General features: G+C 41.1%; 1 protein-coding gene and 1 long non-coding RNA gene across 3 annotated transcripts in view; one reads left to right on the forward strand and one right to left on the reverse strand.

Moving 5' to 3' along the window:
* Positions 1-501: 501 nt before the first annotated feature.
* CRACDL (CRACD like) overlaps positions 502-21422 on the reverse strand; it is a 60138-nt gene continuing 39217 nt past the window's right edge. For both annotated transcript variants that reach the window (XM_052705695.1, XM_052705694.1), the window contains exons 6-11: positions 20936-21004; positions 17344-17574; positions 13129-14740; positions 3742-3938; positions 1913-2048; positions 502-1237 (exon numbers count right to left, since the gene is read on the reverse strand). In XM_052705695.1, coding sequence (XP_052561655.1) covers positions 1116-1237; positions 1913-2048; positions 3742-3938; positions 13129-14740; positions 17344-17574; positions 20936-21004 — 2367 coding nt within the window. In that variant the 3' untranslated portion in view covers positions 502-1115. The remainder of the gene's footprint in view (positions 1238-1912; positions 2049-3741; positions 3939-13128; positions 14741-17343; positions 17575-20935; positions 21005-21422) is intronic.
* On the forward strand, positions 7869-9987 carry LOC128092169 (uncharacterized). The gene is made up of 3 exons (XR_008211665.1): positions 7869-8451; positions 8664-8743; positions 9173-9987. It is a non-coding gene; the product is annotated as an uncharacterized LOC128092169 (long non-coding RNA).

The following is a 21422-nucleotide window of genomic DNA, read 5'->3' on the forward strand; positions in this document are numbered from 1 at the left end:
AATTATTGCTGAGGGAGGCCAGCTTTTACTCCCCACCTCCTAAGAGAAGACAACACAACAAAACTTCCAAACTGCAGATGTTTTTCTTAGGAAATCCTACATTTCCTAAGGTCTCCCCATATATATATATATATTTTCCTGAAAGAGAAACAAAATCACAAATCTATACATAAATAAACCTAGGGAGTGCAGTGTAAAGGCAATATTTCACACATACATACATACACAGAGATAAATGTTTGTCTTAGCCACTGCTAAGTTTCCTTAGCATTAATTCCTGGGCATTAAGTTTCCAGGAAATTCCCCAGTGGGATTTATTGTTAGCTTGCAAAATTGTCCATTGCTGCTAACACCATGCTCCTAATTGAGAATGATGATTTCACACAAAGAGAAGATAGTTGCAGATCAATTCAGGTCGAAAAGTAACTGCAATGAGCTTCAAACTTCAGTCCAATTTCCTTATTGCTTCCCTTCTAGAAAATATCACAAAACCAAGGCTGCTCACAGAAGAACCTGAGGAATTTTTATTCATGGTCATGCATAAATTTGCCGTGCCTCATGAAATGTAACCTAAAATCAGAGACTGGACCACTTGGTTCAGCTCAGCAAACAGAGTCCAAGCAGCACATTTTAGCAGAGTACTCACTAGAAGCCATTCATGAAAACTTCTACAGTTTGACAGAAAAAGCGTGAGGCAATTCCAGTGACACACATCAACAGAACCAGGATGTTAGTGTACAGTTTATAAACGTAAACACAGAAAAAAATGTATCAAGCAGAACAGCAACAACTGAAACTCAGCAAAGTTTAGTGAAGATCCGCTTTTGACGCAAACGTCCTTAAAGGAAGAAAACACAGGAAATAGATAAAGCAGAAATCTTGTTTTCCAAAGTATAAGAATGTTCTCAGCATAATTTAAATAATCCACTGCAATCCTGATTGCTACAATTGCTTCAGGTAAACTTTTTGACTGCACCTATTGCACGCTTTTTCCACAGCTGTAGAGTTAAGAGCCTTCTCCTGTTTCAGAGATTCTTCACTGTGACTAGTTGGTCTGTAGAAGTTCAATTAAGTAGCTGACTTATTTATAAATGATGTTATTCATTTGCATAATTCTATTTTATAATCTGGGGCATATCACTCCAAGCTTGAGATTTCTTTTTGGCAAGTTCCATCCACGACGGCTGGTCTGGAGCAGCAGTACTGGCTTTCTTCAAGTGGCTGATTTCATCTTTGTCTGTGAATAAAACACAGGTGCATTTCAGACAAGTTTGCTGTGCAGCTATACATTCTACTCTTTCATTAACAATTTGCTGAGTCTTGCTTTTCAGCAGAAAATCTTTGCATTTCACATCAAAAACTTCTATGATACATTATTGAGGCAATAACCACTTCGAGCAGCAAAAGAATACATTTTTTAGGACTAATATGTTTTGGTTCCTAAACTTATAAAAAACAGTAAGATGACCTCAATTCTCTGCCATGCCCTGTGCTCATGCCCAGGCCAAACGAGAACATTCATTTCAGACTTCCTCCCAGCCTTCAACTCACTGATGGGCAGATAGGTGCTGAGCACATCGTTCTTGTGTGCTTAGGAAACCCCAAGGAAACTGAACACTGTTGAAAATAGTTCTGCACCTTTCTGTGAAATTACCCAATCCTGTGAAATGGCCTGGCACTCTTGATTCACATTTCTTTCAATACTAGTTATGACTACAGTATAATCAAAGCAGAATGTGGCATCATAAAACTCCAGATATTAGTGCTGAGAAAACATTTTGCCCTTGGTGATGTGGAACCAGGGAAGGGATTAGGATCTAACCCCTACTCCTTCTCCAGAACACTCAAAGAGGATTTCTTCAGACAAGGTTTCAAGGTAAGAGCAATACATTTTAAGCATTTTCTTTCCTACCAGAGACAAAATGTGTCAGTGAATTGGTTCTTGTCAGAGGCTCTTTTGCTTCAGACTTTGACTCCTTCTTCTGTTCTTCAGAAGTGGTTTTAGGTGCCAGGTGTGGAGGTTTGCTCCATTGCTGTTTCACTGACCCCTAGGTACATAGAGGGTTAAAATCCAAATAATGCACAGTGAATAAGTAAGACCAGCCTGGAAGAATATGAGCAAAAGGAGTGGATTTGATGCCTGTTGTGATCCAAAGATCACATGGACTTATCACATACTGGTTCACTTCTCTCACTGGAACTGACACCCATTCAGAGAATTCTATGGGTTTCACATTAGCATCTATAGTACTCAGCTTAAATAACTGAAACTATCCCTCTGTGTATCTTCTTATTTCTAACAGTAGCTCCTAGTAGGTTGTTTAAAGACAAAATATATTCCAAACCATTTGGAAAGCTTCACTAATGTACACAGGATTTGCAAACAGCCTCACTCTTCCTACCTCCTAAATTCTGTGGCTTAGGGCATTGAATTTTTGGAGGATTGAAGGTAAACTTCCATGAAAAGGAAATGAAACGCATCCTCTCATGATTTCTCTTGCCAGCATCAAAAACCACCCTGAAGCGACAGTGCCTGGTGCCATGTGAGAGTAGGAGCAGTACAGTGGCACCACGCCTCACACAGCAGTCAGGAGCATCTTGGCATATTTCTCTGCTAGCTGATACAGGGAAATGAAACGCATGGCATGAATTTTAGGGAACGCTGCCAACTAAAATCTGGAGTTTCCTATTTAACACAGAAACTCTGCTTTGGGATCATTCAAACCCTCTGTGTTTTAACTGCTATGACAGTGCTGAGTATTTTTGCAGTTTACAATCTTGCCTAGACATTTTATTAGGTTTTACTTCCTGTTAATCTAAACCACTGCTATTTTTTTCATCATCTAGACATCTTTTTCTATTCCAGGATATAATACAGTAATCGGGTTTCTTATAGTACCATTTTAAGCAAGAAAGTAGGTCATTTGCACTGGGAATGCTAAACTGGTGTAAGCCACTCATGTTCCTGCATCAGTGCTGGGCTCTTACTGTGCATGAGGCAACACAGGCAGCAGCACTCACACGCTGCTGCCTCCATGAGCTAGCCCACTAACAGGAAAGCCTTGTTAGTATTCTGTATTAATGCCAAGTGCTTCTGCTAGCTCAGCTTTGTCACCTGGGAAGATCACTTGCTACTGGTATCACCTTTTTTGCATAGGATCTTTGAAGCCCGTATTCTACGGCACCACATTGTGCATTTCAGTTATATACAAAGAACCAGAAGTTATATCTTGGCAATGTCTGCAAGTGCAAATGCTATTTTTATCCTGTTTCACTTCTCAAAGCTTTAAATGCTGTTGCTCTTAAATCCTTCTAGGACTGGGCACTACATTCGGTGTTAGATCAGTCAGAAGGTAGAGGAGATTGAATGAAATGGTGGAGAGAGTATTGTATTGATCCCATTGCATTGAAAGAGCCTGTACAATATGGTACTGCAGTTTGGTTATCTTAGCCTACAGTCCACACCTTACCTCTGCTAAGTATGCAGTGGGCACCTAAGAAATTTTACACATCACACACAGTTCCAGGATTTTTTGGACATACAACATTACTTATCTGAACAACCAGGGAATTCTGCGTCTGTAACACATTTATGAGAGCAGTGTTTTTGTTTTGTTGTTGGTTATACTCATTAACTATCTGTTATTGTTATGGCATCTGAGTAGTAAAATAGCAGTGGATTCAAGGAATATTACAGAAATGTAATAATATGAAATCATTGCAAATTTGTAGTGTAAGTACCTCTGTTCTTTCCTTCTCTTTATTCTGTTTCTCTGTCTCTGATTTAGTATCCGGAGTGACTGGTTTCTCTCCATCAAGCTCCTGCTCCTGCTGCGTTCCCCACTGCTTCTGCCTTGCGATGGTGATCCAGGCTGGCTCTGTGGGACTGTCAGGCTCCCTTCTGGAGTCTCCAGGAATCACCAAAGACACACTCCTCTCTGTTGACAGATTATTTATACTCATGGTTATTTGAAAGAGACTTCAGCTCTCGCTTGCTCAGTATGCTGGTTTGTCACATGAAGTGTGATAAGCCTGGGTAAACAGGGACTCTTTTCAGATTGGTCTCCAGACAACAATCCTCATGCTAAGTTACCACTCTACTGGTGAAAAACCACTTCTTATCCTTGTTCAGTTAGAGTTCAATGTCACTGCCTTCACATGGGGGAGATTCAGAAAAGTCAATGAAACTTCATGAAATCACCCACTTTCCAGGGTCTCCCCTTCTGCCCCTCCATTCCCATTCCCAAACAGCAGCAGCCAGTGCCTTAGTGCTGCCTTCACGTGACCTTTTTAGCCTTTCTGGCACAGCCCCCTGTTCCTGCAGTCTGTGTTGCCTGAACACACAGGAATACTGCTGACACTGCTGACACTCACCATGTTCTGCACTTGGGCCAATCACTCTCACCATGCTCTACTAGAATGGAGATTTCAGCAAGACAAGAAAAAATTGCAATTCCTAGAGAAAAGGGTCGAAAGTGCTACTCTGTTTCTCTCACATTTGCAATTAAGGAACAAGTGGTATGCAGATGTATGGGGAAGTGAAATACTGCATATTCTATGGATGTTGCAGAGCTGAAGTTAAGCATTCTCATTCCAACATCATGCATAATTCTGCCCCTTAAGAAATGTTTGTTATCTATTCAGCATCCTGCTCAGACCTATGCTCAGCTGCTGTGCTGGCATGGAGCTGTGCCTCCCTGCCTCAGGACCCTGTGGAGGTGGCACATGTTTCTGGAGAGCTGTGATCTAATTTAGAAGAATGTGGCCCCAACCCCAGAAGTTAGTTAGCATGAAAACATTGTAAAGCCTATATCAGCTAAAAAACAGAAGAGGAGTAAACAAGATTTTCTTTAAGGGCAAAGGAAGACGTAATGCCAGCTGACACTGCATTTCCCATCACATTTACCTCAAGTGATCTTGTAGGGAAACCTCTGAAAAGAAGAAGCCAGGAAGCCCAGTTGTGGAGATGCAGCACAGATGAAGAAGGGCCCCAGGACACTGAAGAAGCTTCCCTCCTTCCTGCATGGCAAGTTACTCTGATTCTCTTGCACACCATCTACCTCCCTGTCTTTCCATGCCAACAGCTGTTCCTCACATAATCCTTCTCTTCTCTTTGCTGGCTACCCTTGCTTCATTTTTCTCTCATTTCAGAGGACGATAATTTAATGCTGGGAAAGATGTCCAATGTTATCTAGTCTATCCCTTCAGATATAAGGCAAGATGAATTGCAAAAATTCACAGAAACTGTATTCTGACCAATATTCATCTAGTCTGTTCTTAAAACCTCCACAGATGGGGCAGAACTCACAGTCTCCCCAAACAATCTGTCCAAAGACTTCACTGTTCTTTTTCCACTAAACTTTTTCCCCAAAGGGTAAGCTAAATCTTCTTTGCTCTAATATAAATCTATAACTTCGTTTCCTATATACTGTGGTTGTGAGCAGATTACTCACGTTGTTCTTGTGGCAATCTGCTGCGCATTTGAAGATTTACACCACATTTTCTCTTTTTTTTTTTTAGCTTTTCTGACTAGTTTTATTCTCCAGATGCTTTTGGAGGTACTGTCCTAATTTGGTCCAAGTCTGGCTCCACTCTGGTACAAGGTGCCAGAATCAGGTGAAGTGGAAGGACTACTTCGCATGCCTTGGAGACTGCCTCCTATACACATCAGCCTTTTTTTGCAGGATTACCTTATTCTTGTTTCAAATTTAGTTTTTGAGCTTTAGATCATCTTACTTCCCCTCTCTCCTTCCCTTTTCATATCTGTGCACCTGATTATTTTTACATACAGACCAGCACTTTGTACTTTTCTATAATAAAAATATTATTTTCAGACTATGTTTCCACTTTCTCAAGAGAACTCTGATTTCTATTCTTGTTCTCCACTGTGCCTACAGGCTTTCCAGCTTGCTAGTACTTGCAAATGTAAGAAAAATACACTTAGATCTGTCACCCCTGTCCTTAAATATACTGAACAGTGCCAGAACTAGGATGGCCACCATTAAAACGACAGTGAAACATAGCCAGCACACTCGATAGCTCTGCATCAACCCAATGAATAGATTCACCAATACTGTACTTATAGGAGTGTCATGAGGAGATGTCATGACACTCGTTTGCCCTGCCACAACAGTTATCATTTGATTTGACTTTTCATCACCAAACCACATTGTTTGGAATTTACATCCATGCTATCTTGTGGACATTCATAAATAGCTCAGTCATTCCTTTTGGTATTTCATTTTAAATGGTATATAACACTCCTTTCCCCCCCCCACCTCACCTCCCTTTTCAAGATCTGCTACTTTCCCTTATTTTCCACATTTCTCCAAGACAACCGCTAGCAGCCCAAGGACTATTAAACAGCCTTCTCTGACTATATTAGGGCTAATTTCATCACGACCATCATAACTAAAGCCACTAAGCTGAATTGATGCGATGTCTACTAAGATACCCACAATCACATTATCTCCTTTGTAGGTTGTGCCCATGTATCCAGTTAGGCAGTAAGTAATTTGGGCAAAACCCATTAAGCACACTGCCAAGTAAAACTAGGCTCCGTGCTTCATCAGTTCTCAGATCACGCTGCTATGATAAGCGGACTGACCGCCACTATTGAAGGTGACGGTGATGTCTGGAATTCCTCAGAAGCATCATTTAATGAATATCTGCACAGCAAATATTAGCAAGGTATTATCAATGTTATCAAAATGTTTCTCCATTGAAGCCTCCCTCAGCCTGGCCAGCCTCTTCCTGTAACTCCATCCCCCCAAACATTCCTTCTCACCCCATGTCAAGGCCTCAGTTTCAAGACAGAGCCTTGTATAACTGGCACACCACCACACAGGATTTTTTCCATGATAACTACAGCCTTTGTAGTGTCCTTTACTGTTTTTAATACGTTGGTCCTCACAAATATCAAAGTTTTTACTCTGAAGGCCCTCTCAACTTACCCACCAGCCTTTCCTTGATAGTGGGAATGCAGCTTCTGCCTTGGCTCAGCTAGGGATGTTACTTCTTAGTCTGCCTGATTCAGAATCACCCTCTGTGTTCTGTCCCATTTTCCCTGTCATACCACAGGGGCTTTCTGTAAACACTGACTAAACTGTGCATTGCTCTTCCTCAGCTCCCACCAAACAATCAATACTGACAATGACTGCAACGCTCTCATTCTATTTACCATACCTCATGTAATGGTTTTACTGCTATCTGTGCTTCCATTTCTGTGTATTTAGGATTCCTCCTCCTATTGTTTTGATGTGCATTTCCTAACACAACAGGGTCCCCAATCCCTCAGTGATATGTCAGGAAGCTGCTATTACAACAGCAATTTCCATAAAGCAGATATTACACAGGGAGGTGTCAAGCACCTGGGCTTTTGAAATAATTTTCATGATGAGAAACCAGACATTCAAGTAACACTAATTACAAGGCAGCCAAATTAGAGCCAAATATGATCCTGGAAGAGATGGTATCAGAATGCTGCTGTTATAGTAGCAATGAAGAAGCTCTTTATCGACATCTTTAAAGGTTGAAAGATAATGTACCTGTGCAGGCCTGACTTGCGACAGCACAGTACCATCACCTACTCTGAGCAGGATCAAGAGCTGATCTGCTTCTGGGATGGGCTTTCTTCTTTCATCAAATAATTACATTTTACTCTTGCTGCTGTGAGTCTTTGCTACAGGAAGTATGTCAGGCAGGCAAAGCAAAGGAAATGTTTTCTTCAGCAAAAAAAGTCAGATGCAATCTGCAGAATTTGCTACCTTCTCCCTTATCAGTCAGCTGAAATTACTGTAAGAGGAGGAAGAGACTGCATTGTATTCACAATCTACTATCTTTCCCATTGCCCAGAGATCCTTTACATCCTCCTGCTTCCAACTAGGGCAGGTGTTGTGGCAATAAAGCTGCATTGCTCTTCTAGTAACTTTACGGTACTGGCAAAAGATAAAAGGTAATCACAGGACAAAGTACGGTAGAGAGTGTCACTCTCACAGCTTAAGGTATGTGAGTCTCTCCAAGGAAACTCTGGGGTTCTGAAGAGTATTAAGAAACTGAAAACATTCTCAAGAAGCAACAATTCACAAGAAAAGACGTCTGCACATCTTTCTCATTTCAGTGAGTGTCTGATTCCCATGAACAAGTCCTTCCTCCTGTCTTATCTCATCTGGTCATGAGGCAGTCAGAATGCTTTTATAATTCACCGTGCATCAAAGCTCAGCATTTAAGGAACTGGCTAGCCACGGTGAAACCACAAGAACTCAAAAGCACCGCCTAATTCCCATTTCCAACAGAAGTCGCACGCAAGGCAGCTAGCACAAGCATTCCCTGTGTGTATGCTCTGCCGTCACAGAGTGCTGAATGCAAGCAGAGGCACCTTCTGCTGGAATCCATGCAAGGCTGACATGCCATGGATGCTCTGTCCTTCAGTTCTCCTTCTGTGAAGCAGGGGTGAGTCTCTTGCTTCCATGGCACACTCCGAAAGCTGAATTCTGAATTATATTCTTCGGTTCTTATTACAGTATGTTTAAACAATACACTATTCAACTCTCTATTTAATCACTTCATAAACTAATAAAGGATGTTGTTGGCAGTGATGTATCTCTCATTCACTCGTAGGTTTAAGCTCATGATAGTTCCTTCTCTTTCTTTCCTTGGAACAGATTTGGCCTGAGGCTTTTGGAAAGAGGAGCGAGCCCCTTCTTCCCCTTGGGAAAAGTCACAGAAAATGGGAGGACACCAGGTCAGAACTTGTCTGCTCTGTGCCTAATGCCTATGAACACCTAGCATTTCAGTCGGCTGCTGAAGCCTGCTGCCTCTTGAAACCACACTCAAAAGCTTCCTCCACCCATTCCACCACAGCTACCAAGCACACAACATTGCAGGCCTCTTCACTGGCCTCATCGCTCAGGCTGCTGGCAGCCAGGCCCATACCCCTCACCACTTCCACAGCTCTGAGTCTCACCACCAGACAACTCCCAACCCAAACAGAGCCCTCTCTCACCTTCTGAATTCTTTCCCTCAGATAAGAATTACCCAAGCTCTTCTCAGCTGGCTCTGATAACAGCAGGGCTGGCCCAATGCTCCCTAAGGGTGAAACTCCCCTGCTGCAGGTGTTGAATGCAAGTATCCATTTCCCTCACCATTTTACTAAAGATTTCCTTTTCCTCAGAGATTACAGCTCTGCTCTTACAAATGAAATTTCTTCTGCCTAAATATTGTGAATATGAAAGCATACACTTCCCATCAATGGCTGGATTTATTCTTTCCCGTCTATGTGACTGGCTGTGTGAGCAACGAGATGAAGATACAGTACTATTTATGGACTAAAGAGGATCTGTGATTGATTCGTTACTGTACACTGGTGTATGCACACACAGACAAGTGAGAGAAATACATTGCTCTTTCTGCCTACTGACAGATGAATATACCCAGTATATTCAAATGTGTGTAAGGTTGTGTGTGTGTGCACATTGCATACGTGAATAACCACAACAAAGACATATTGAAACATAATCCTAAGGTTTAGGGATCAATTTGTTTTAGGTATGGCCTGAGATATTGTACTTGTTTCCTTTAAATCTAAAAACCTTTGTGTGGACAAAATATTGCAGAGTCTCTTTACAACATTTAGATCCTGTCCCTGATAATGAGCATCTTATGCCTGGGAGGACTGCAAAGAGTGAGTGCTTTTGCCATACATTTGTGCAAGCAGAATATTACAACTACTTAAAGGACATACCTCTGGTAACAGCAAAGCTAACTTGTGTACTCCCTGTGTATTCTAAAAGCAAACATATTCTTAGCTAATCCAAACACAGGGACATAACCCCTCCATATATGCAAGTATCATTGTTTCGTAAGACCACTCATGTGTGCATATTTCTTTCCACATTGTTATATCTTTGGTCAATCATGAAACATCAGGTATCTCACAAAAGTCTTTAAAAATGCAGATGGCACTTAGTATACATGCTCTGCCCTAAATATTTCTCCTTATTTATTAATGTACTGCATGCATCTGTGTCAGGATACACACCCAGTTCCTTAATTTCAGAGCACAGAATTCTAAAAGGTCTGGCAATGTATTTCTGGCATTTCTTTCTTTAAGCTCTTTGAAGATTTGACTTCTGGTTGGATCTATACCACTGATACCAGGAGAGTCTTTTTTTACACCAGAAAGTGCTATGTTTGCACTGAAGTCTATTTCACTGCTGGAAAGCAGCCATGGTACAAAATAGGCTGACACAACCTAAAAACAAATGTATTTTGGCAAAAAAAAAAAAGTGTCTTTTTTCAGCTATAGACAGGGCAGCACTAGAGCAATGTCTTTTATCCAGAGAGAAACATTTTCTTTGTTGCTTCAAAGCTCAAATTTCTAGACAATGAATACCAATTTCCTTTGCCATTACAGTCATTGTCCCCCTCCAAGTTCCTTTTTTTCTTTTAGAGAATATCTCTCTGCTACAGTCACTGATTTTTAAATATTCTCTTGTGCACATTCACATGGATATTACTTACAGCTTTGCTCTTGTAATAACCTGCTAGCATGTGTTGTTTCTGCCCTTTACAGGATTTATAGATTATCAACTCCCAAAAACACAGCTTAATTTTTTTTTAATTCTTGCAAAGACTTGTGCTTTTAGCTCTAGAAAAAATTATTTTCTGGACAGACAGAGTGACTAATTTCACACATCCATTACAAAGTCACCTTGCAGCTGCACAGAAACCAAACAAACCCCTCCTCATTCCCCAGGAAATGCTGGCCAAACTTCTACCAAACTTCTGCTTTCTCCTTGGTGGAACAGCAGCCTGCCTGCAGCCCTCACAGGGCCTTTGGTACCAAGAATGCTGAGAAGCCAAAAATTGAGTTCCACGTACCAAACTGCTCCTGTTCATCCTGTGACACAGCAAACTGACTTTCTGCAGATGATTGTATAGGAAAAGGGTATTACACCCCTTTGCATTATGATTCCACAGCTTGCCTTCCTGTTGAGCAAAGGAATTTCCTAACACACAGCACGCAGAAACTCCCTGACAGTGTCAAGTGTTCCTCAGTAGCAACCACAGCTCTTAAGGTTGAACAAAAAAGAAAGTGGGCGGCTTAGAATACCTGATAGCCAGAATTTGTTGTTAAGCCACACGATTGATCCCTGGAAGAGTGATGCTGATAGTGCTTTTCAGATTTCTGGCACTTACTGGGATACTCTCCTGAGTCACTGGGCTGAGGCAATAGTTTCAAAGAGCTTAAAATGACATTTGCACAGGAGTACTGCACTGTTTCATAAAGCTGTTTTCTCTCTCATTGCATCCCATGGCTCAAGATGCCCTACAGAGGTACTACAGCAGTTCTCCCGCGTGATGCTGCTTAATTTCCCCCCACAAAACCTGCTGTTGTGCCCAGATGGCTAGAGAAGGTGTGAGTACTTCACTCACCTGCAGCATTTGGTAGCCTGCTCAGGCTGTGGTAGTGACTCGATCCCATTTCTAAGGAGAAAAGTCTATAGTGGCATAGGAAAGACCTGGAAAGACCTCAGGCCAAGTTGGAGTAGAGTGTTCTCTATTTAGAATTAAGCTTTCTCTCCTGGCATGCTAAAATAGCAGAATGCATTACAAAGCTGTTCAAAGCTGGAAAACTACTATGATATAATAACAACAATGAGGAATTAGATAAGAAGACTAATTACTGCTACAGGCTAATCTGAATCTCCACGTCAGACAATACCAGGCCATACCAATCTGCTGTAATACTGCCAGTTGGAGAGGAACGCATCTGAAACAGTGCTACTGGACCAGCAGCACGAGGTCAAACTCCACGTGTGCACAGCCCTGCCAGTGAGGCCAGGCTCTTGTGCATACACATTTTTGTAGAGAACAGCCCTGAGCCAGGGCCAGGAGTCTCCTTTGTACCTAGAGCTGCAGGAGCAGAGGAGAAGCCAAGAGAAATGTGCTCCTCAGCTCCATTTCTTTCCTCCTTTCCTCCTACTGTATCCGTCAGTGCTCAGTGCACTTTTGCTGCACCCAGTCTTGCTCAGCAAGTTGCCTGTGGGGCCAGGAAGAGGCTTTTGTACAGCACACATGGCCTGCCACATTCTAGCGTCTTCTTTCAGCTTAGTGTTTCCTCTCTCCCAGGCTCGGAGCCTGGCCCCCAGTGGAAAACAGCAACCTGAAGGGCAAGCTCTGCTGTGGCATGCAGAAACCTCATCTCCTCACATCTTAATATCAGACTCATGACCAGACAGACTGGGGTGGGGAATAAGTTCCTCATACATACTGGAAGACCTAAAGATTTTTTTTTCCCCCATTTTCGGTCACTCTTCAAAAAGAAGAGCAGAGTTTTTCCAGTTATAATTTCTTGAGTGTACTTAACTCGTTTGCTGTGGTTGCAAAGACCTCAGATGGCAGTGTTGCCTCTTCTGTTCTCTGCCTGTGGCACACAATATATTGGTCTCCAGAGGACTGAATTTTTTAACTCTAACCCAATTATGTTTTGGCTTACAATACAGACAACTGGGTGCAATTTAATGATCTGCAGTAGAGTTGATCTTAGTCCAGCAAGCTGCAGGGTAGCTAATTCTTGTTTTTAAACAAGGATTGAGTAATGGTAAAGATGAATAAATGAACATGTGTGACTCATGAGACAACATGTAAATAAGTGTGCTATGCATGCCAGGCAGTTAGCAGTATTTCTGTCTGAATACTATGGCAGGAAAAGGTCTACAGGTCTGAGTCATTCACCTCACATAGGGCACTGCTCTTAATATGTGCTCCTGCCTTTTGAATTTCAGAAAGCAGCTCTAAATGGGGAGATTCAGTAGCTTGATATTTCTCTTTTACAATACTTGCTAATGCCCTCTATCTGTTGAGTGTCACTTTGAACATCCTACAAACAATACTATGAAACAGAAAAAAAATCTCAGGCAAAAATGCCTTACTTTGCCTGTTACTTCTTCCCTGCTGGTTTTTTTTTTTTTTATAATCAAATGGAAGAATGAGGGATCACCAAAGGCAGAGCCCTCAGCTCCAGCTCACATGATTTGAGATTCACACAACAGAATGTGTGAATCCCACGTGGTAAGGTCATTCTTCATGAGTTAAGACAACTTTACAAAGTATCAAGTGTCTTACCAGGCACTTTACTAGGATTTGGCCTTTTCTCCATGTGTCTCTCTTCATTTCTGGATTCTGGAGCATGAATAGTTTTGTCCTGCTTCTCCTTGCTTGCACTAGTATTTGGAACAGTTATGTTTTGAATGACTGGCTTTTTAGGCAATGGAGGTTTGCTACTAAGCTGTTCAGAGGACTGTGCTTTGGATTTGATCTTTTCATTTAAAGAACCACCAACATTTGTATTGGCTGTTTTTTTGATCTCTGTTTTATCATCTTTGAGAAATAAAGTCAATCCCTGATTTTCTAAATTAAATTCTGTGCCGTATCTTTTAATTCCTTTTGATTCAGACAAGTGGTCTCTATATTTCAAGGACAGAGAGGTAGATCTAAGTTTTACTTGAAAAGGATTTTTATCTTCACAGCTTTGCTGATTCTGAGATACTGCAGAAGAATCACTTTGCACCGGAACTGCATCGACAGCTGGAGAACTACAGTCAGCCAAAATTTCTGTAGACTGGCCCATGTTCTCAGAGTCAGATTCTGGCAGCAAAGCTTGGTTTCTGTCACTACTTTTTCTACCTTCCAGATCTGATCCCTTCTGCAAGTCTTTGCTCAACTTCTCATTTTTCAAAGAGACATTCACATTGGACAGGAAGAACCTGGTATTTAATGGATCTTCATACAGTGAACCTTCTGGAAAATGTAGGCTTCTGGTTTTTGGCCTTTCCCGTGCAGAGGAGACAGAAAACTTTCTCAAGACATTGAGTTCATTGGCAGTTTTTTCATTTTTCTTCTCCAAAATCTCTTCTTTGTGAACCAGTGACTGACTGTTCTCTTTATCAGAAGCAGCTGCTTCTTGTACAGTCTTTGCTTTCTCTAGGGACTGGGAAGCATGCGACCCCACCTGGGATGAAGAAGAGGGATGTGAAACATGGAATGAATCTGTGGGCTGAAAAGAACCTGTGAAAAACTGCTTGCTAGACTCTGATGACACAGCAACCACCTTCTTTGACTCTTTGTTACAGGACATTTCCACAGGTACCTGGTCATCGCTCTGTATGTTTTCTTCTAACCCTTCCAAGCAAATATTACTATTCTTACTAGTTGAAATATCTTCTTCAGATGGTATTTCATGTGCTGAAAACACAGAAGGAAGCTCCTTGTTTCCTTTATTTAAAGTACTAGTTGACACATTGCTACTCGCATCCCCAGACAACAGAACCAGTGCTGCTGAGGAATCTTCTGGCTTTTGTACTTCTATGTCTGGAGCAGAGTTCAGAGAAGTTGTGGAGCTGTTGCCTTCTGACAGCAGCAAGCACTCAGACTTCACACACGTATCCAGCATTGGTTGGAAGCCCGTTGGTTCATTCTCTGGAAGCAAAGCTTCCTGTGCAACAGCAGAGTCAGAAATGGGTTGAGTCACTGCCAGTCTCAAAGCAGGAGGAAGGTCCTCAGGCACTCTGGGCTTCTGCCAGGAAGCCACGTCCTGTGCTGCAGATGTGCTGCAAGGCACTTCTTGATCGCTGGTTTTGAATACAGCATCTGGCAAGTCTGCACGCATCTCCTTTTCATCATCCTCTTCTTCTTCTGGTGTGCAGCTCAAATCAGTCAGAGATTCAGACTGGGTCCTCTGCAAGGAAGAAATTTAGAAAGCTCCATCACTATGTGCAGATTCGTATGCTGTTGCTTTGTTTTTTTAAACACGGCATTTACAACCAAGATCTTAGACAGGAAGGCGAAACCTGCCTCCAACACTGAGCATGCTGTTTTCTTAACCTACGTACTGGATGCATTTTCATCTACAAAGACTTGGGAATAATGTATTTAACCAATATAAAAGCAATCAGTGACATTCTTTTCTGCACAACTAAGGCTTTCATGCCTTTATAGATGGGAAGTTCATCAAAACAATGACCACTGGAGCGTCCTTGGCACTTGATTCCACTGAGCATACTGGATATGTTGTGTTGCTCTTAGGCAAAAAGCAGCATCTGAATGAGAAAATCTGTCCCTTTGTGTTTTGCAACTCCACAATAGAAATAAAAATAAAACAAGCCATTCTTCCTAAAGAGTAAACCTACATCGAAGGAAGAACAAAAAACTAAGAAGCCTGTCAGGTTCTGACACACTATGCCAGCTGAGTATCTACTCCCATGTGGCAGTTTTATCACACTGTAATACAGCATTATAATCTTTTCTCCTTTGTGCACAAGTCTTTTTTTTCCCCCAAGAATTACACTATTTCATAAAAGTTCACAAATACATATGTAGTTATCAATGAGGTCTTGTGATTACATTTCAGTTAAGGACTGGCTAAATATACAGGATTATTTGAAAATGTTAATAAGCTGCTGAAAACACATTTTCACACAGTGCATACATTAGCTCACTGATTCACTGTAGTTTGTTGGTTAAATATATATTTTGGATATGGGCCCTTGCTCTAAGAACACAAAATTTGCATTCTGAAGATATTAGGATTTTCCCAGTTTCTTGTTTCACAAGTGCAGTGCAAAGAACACAAAGCTACAATGCCTCTTATGCTTCTAGTGAGGGCCCAAGAATGTAAAAGAAGGTATAGATAAGCCAGAAGCAAACTGCACAGGCAGGGTTGGCCAGGCAAATATTAATAATGCATTATCTAAACACTGAAACACTCTTCATGAAAAAACCAGGAGGGCTCAATTAATGTCAGTTAATAGGTAGAATGGACAAAGCAGTTGTGTGAGACATGCTCCAAAAGTAGCACCTCCCATGTTATGATGTTTGCCCAGGATGCCAGGTGTAGATGTTGGTGGGATGGCAGTGGAGGTTGAACCTTCCCACCAATATCCCATTAGAGGTTGTCGCTGTGTGGCAGATGGCAGCAGAGGGGTGGTTTGACACAACAGTGTCTCATATGGAAGTGTGTGAATCAAAGGTGTGTCATTAAATTCCTCCATGCAAAAAAAAGAATGGCACCCATTGACATTTATTGATGCTGAATATTTATGGAGACCAAACGGTGGACATGAGCACAGTGAGGGCTGGGTGGTGCATTTTGCAGATTTTTACAAGTGCAACATGCAGGCTCTTGTTATCACTGGTAAAAATGCATAGCTAATGGTGGTGACTTTGTTGAAAATCATGTTTTGTAGCTGAGACTTTGCTTCATCAAATAGTGCTTTTGTGCACTAGTTTTAGTTTCCTTGGAAAAAAATAGGAGGCATTACTTTTAGAGCAACATAAGTGTTTTGCTAACAAGTTTACAAGGGAGAAAGGTTTGATCAGGCTTTTATTGCTTTACATGATTTTCCAAATAATTGGCCTCATCACTGTGCTGTTCACAGCAGTGCTCTACCAAGCCCAAAGACCACACAGAGATTTTGAAAAGGAGAAAAAATATCAGCTAAGCCACATTTAAATACAGAGAGAATAATATCTCCTTTTTTAAGCAAACCAATTCAGCCACTTTAATGTATTGAAAATGTTGAAAGAAACCACAAGCAATAAAGTACTTTAGGAAGAACTGTAAACTTTACTTCCTAGAAGAAAGAAGTAAACTGAAGCTATGCCCTTCACAGTTAAGAAACAAACAAAAAAAAAACCACAAAGGAGATAAACAATGTTGTAAAATGATGGTTTAAAAAACAAGATCAGCAATGCACTGTTCTTTTTCTGCAGAGACTTATTTTAAGTGTCTGTAGTGCTCAAAAAGGCTCTATAGGTTTTGCAGATAGAGAGAAGGCTGAATTCAAGAGTCCTAATGTACAGAATTTGTCTCCAGCTAACAGATCACCACTTATTATTTCTGTACTTTCTGTAAGAATCAGTCCAATTACATTTGGGAAGTTAAAGCAGCTCCTCCATCAAGTCTATCAGAGACTAACATTTCAAAAGATCTTTCAGACCAGGAAAAGTACAAAAGCTAATAGTTAATACTTCCCAATTTTATTTATTTAAGTAAGAAATGAAACACTCAGCTCCAACCTCCACATCACAGACAAGATACTAAATTGTACTGCATGGTAAATTTATTCAATTGTGACACAAACTTCTGTGTCATAAGAGCTGACAAGTGATCTGATAATATTTAGGCTGCTGCTAGTCCCATGAAATAACAGCTATTAACAACCAATGAAATGCCCATGCTGCAATATGCCTCTTCTTATCACACCTGAATCTGAAACACAAAGTCCAGAAAGAACTTCCTGGTTTTGTGTCAGTGATGACACTGCTTATTTTCACCATTACCTGAGAAAATCTTCTCATTTTACTGGACCTCTGGTTCCGGGGCTTTATTAAAAGCTTATGTTTAGCAGCAGAGTTATCCAAGCACGAGGAAAGCTCAGGTGGAGTTTCAAAATTGGCAGCAGGTGAAATGCTACTGTCAGAGTCGTGGGGAGATTTCATTTTAGCACTTCCATGCCTAGAGTACAGCTGCCCATCTGTAGAGCAAGATCTGGAATGAGGACCCAATGTAACCTGAAAAAAAATCCCCAAGCATAAAATCAGACAAAGAAAGCAATACATGAATCTAACAATAAAGAAAAGGGCATGTTTATTTGCATTTTAAGGCTGCTTCTTTTCCCTTCTGAGGTCCTTTAAAAAACATTGTATTTCTTAATGTTGCACACAGAACACTGGTATTAGCAATAGTGAATTCTTAGCTCCACGACTATTAAGGTATACTGTCCAATGTGGAAGAGCAACTGATACTTATTTAACTAAAAGATCTAAAGCACAAAAATACATGGTCAACATGTTTTAGCAGACAGATTTATGGAGAGTACTGCATTACAAAGCCTAAAGGGCTGGTTTCCTTTCTGGGTCCATCTTCCAGTTTTTGTGCCTATTATGCTCCTATCCACAGTTATGTCTGGTTGGAACATCTCTAGCTTCCTAAACTGCATATGTCTCTTCCAGCTCCACAACACCCTCCCAAAGAAAAAAGAATAAAAAATCAATGACATTAATGCCAAAGTCAGCTTGCATTTTTTTTCCTCATGTACTTATATTTGCACAATAACTAGGGAGTTTACCTGAAATGTAACATCTCATTTATAGACTATTCTGGGAAAGGAAATGAAGGACAATTTCTACTTGTGGCCTGGAACTTCCAACCTGAACAATAATGCATCCAAAAACAACTCCTGAGTCCTCCAAAGGATGTAGTACTTTCATAAAGCTGGAATTCAGCTTCCCTTGTGCTTCACAAAAACTATGCAAGTCCCAGAGCTGATAGAAAAAGGAGTCTGAAAAAACTGTGAAAAATGGCTTGAAACAGGGTTCTTCCTTTCTCTCTGATTCAGTTTTGGCAAATAGGCAAAATGATATTTCTAACCTATCTGTCATAACATTAACACAATCTCTGACAACTCTTGGTAAGACTCACTTTGTAGGCTTGAAATTCCAGTTCATTTCGTCAGAAAAGCTTTCCTCCTTTGTCATACTTTGTTCTGCTGGGTGGAAGGCTCTGGAAGTGGTATTTTATCAGAGGATGGATTTACATGAGAACAGTGTTGATTTTATGTTTTGGTAAGGGAAAAGCATCAGCATTTTCTGTAAGTAGAGTTCTGCATCATGCACTGCAGACAAAGGACATTCTGTAATATACCCAGGGTTTGCTACAGCTTCCTGAATGGCCAGGTAAAAACTCCCATTGATTTTAGGGGAGGCTGGATCCACAGCTTTCGATCATGCTTTCAGTTAAAAAAAAAAAAAAAAAAAGCATCTCAGCCACTGAATAATGGATGCTCTCATTAATTTCCACTCTACAATATCTGCAGTGTAGTACTCAAACATGACTAATGTACAACAAACAATACGTGGCTGCATTATACATTAGTACCTAGCAGTGAATACATTGACATTTCAGCTCCATGACAAAGACACAGCACATGTTCTCTTTCAAGGCAAATCACTATTTGCCTGCCTTGTTTTTGTGGTTTGTTGTTTTTTTGGGTTTTTTTTGACTACTGCTTTTCCTCGACAACTTGCATATCTTCTCTCTGGCAGTGCTGAGCATTGGCGAATACACTGGAAAACTGAGAATCTGCTTTGTTTTTCCACTTACATTTCAGCAGCCCAACTGAATGCCAGCTCTGAGCTGACTGCAAAAGCTGCCTGTCTCACGGAGCCTGGCTCTGGCCAACTCTGCTGGAGGAGGTACCAGCAGGAAGACCCCATCCTGCAAACCTCACGCACACGCAGCTCAGCTGCCCCTCAGCTGGTACTGCTGATTAGCACAGGGAGGGGGAAGCAAAAGAGCTCCGTTCCAAAGGAGTGGACGGGATCTCTTCCTTCCTGTTTGAGCCAGGAAGGATTCCAAGACACAGCAAGGTGTCACTGCTACCCGAAATCTCAGTGTTATGTTGTGCAAAACTTCTCATCCCTGTGAAGCAGTCTCCTCTGCCTTGTAGGAGTGCAGCTAATTTCTGAAATGCTGAGCAGACCTTGCAGTTCAAGAGGAAAGTGTTCTGATGGTGCTACTTTATGGCTGTACTCTGAAATTAGACTGGGATAAAGAATGCTGTGATCTAAATGATGGGATGTGTGGAAAAAGCTGAGCAACCACAGAGTCACATAGGCATCTCAGGAGTCAGAGAGTGAGTCAGAGAGTGAAGTTAATGGAACTAAAGGGAGACATAAATCCTTCCTTAGCCAACACACATCTGGACTGAACTCTATATTTACAGTCTGCCTACACCAGATTTCAAGAAATACCTTCTTCACATGTTCTTTTTAGTCTTTAAAAATATTATGACCTTGCTGCATACAAGCAGCTTTTCAAACGATTTCATGTGCAATCCAACAAGCAAGGCCAGAAATCTTTGCTGAGCCCTGCTGCAGCTGGCCTTAAAATACATTTTGCATAATTAGCAAGAAGTAGTGAGTTCAGGACTAGCTTCTCTATTTCCTCTCTGCAATTCCCCTCCATTCCTCCTACTATTTCTAGAAAACACTCTTTCTTTTACCCCCCGCGTTCTTTCTCCCATGACTCCAGCTGCACACAACTAAAAGGGACTCTTCAGAGCCTTTCAAAACAGCTCTTTAATCAGCCAGAACATCTGACTGCTGATTGAAGAAAGTCATCTATTTGCTTGTACTCAAGTCCTGAAAATATCACTTCAGCAGAATTCCCAGCTTGTGCTGGTTCACGTGGCCACAATCCCACTAAAGACTTCACCTCCGTTTCCTGAGCAGTAATGTCAGTCACTATCATCAAACTGTTTCTATAGCAGTGTGAGGTAATTTTGTACTTAAACCAAGAGTTAGGGCAGATTTCGGAGGATCAGAGGCTTCCAAGGCCAGGACCCTGGGCAGCCTGATCTGGGGGAAGGGGGCAGCCCTGCACATGACAGCATCTGGGACTGCGTGGGCTGTGAGGTCCCTTCCAACCCGAACCATTTTGTGATTCTGTGATCTAGATATTGTTCATGGCTCCTTTACAACCACTCTCCCTTAACCTATGCATGTAACCTAACCAAGTTTTACTGCAATTTCCCATCTTTAAAAAAGGATGCTATTTTAGTGTCTAAATCTGACTGGTTGCATTTGGAGATTAAATCACGTCTGTAAATTTTGCTAGAGGATATGAACTATTTTTGAAGGCTTAATTGGTGTTAAAAGAAGATTACTAGATGTCAGAATTATGCTATTAAACAATCATAACCTTATACTAGAAGGACAGGCATTAAAAAGGCAAAATGAATGGACATGCACCTACATACATACAAGATTGTTTTTGCAGCAGACAGGCAAAAAAGTAATATTTATGCCTTGCATTTCTTAGAAGATTACTACACGTAATTGCTTGGCTCATAATACATTTGGCAGAAGTTACCTGTTCTTCTTCTTCACTGCCTGTTCCAGCTAAACTCAAAGAGCTAGGGTGCTTGTGAGAGTCAGAGAACTGTGGGATGGAATGAGGAAGAGATTCAGTAAAAGACAACAAATGAGATGGATGTACTAGCAGAAATCATCTACACAAAGCACACAGATACTGACAACATAAGTTGTTTTTCTCAGTAGTCTTAAAGATTAGTAAGGATACTGCAAACATAAAGTCAAAGACATGCAGATAAAGAATGAAATTACGTATAACAAAACTACCATTTAAAAAGACAGAACAGTTCCAAATTATTTTATGATCCTTTTTTCTATGACAGGCTAGAAAAACATAAAAACTGAAAAAGAGAGCTCTCTTATCAACACGTTCAAAGAAGAATACCAATTTTTCAGATTTTTGTAAGACTGGCAGCTCTCTGTAGTTCCTAAAAAAACAGAATCTCCATGCATGCACACAAACACACTTTCTTTTCCAGTTCTGC

This window comes from Tympanuchus pallidicinctus, unplaced genomic scaffold (assembly GCF_026119805.1).
Source record: "Tympanuchus pallidicinctus isolate F22 unplaced genomic scaffold, pur_lepc_1.0 scaffold6, whole genome shotgun sequence".
Classification (NCBI taxonomy): Eukaryota; Metazoa; Chordata; class Aves; order Galliformes; family Phasianidae; genus Tympanuchus; species Tympanuchus pallidicinctus.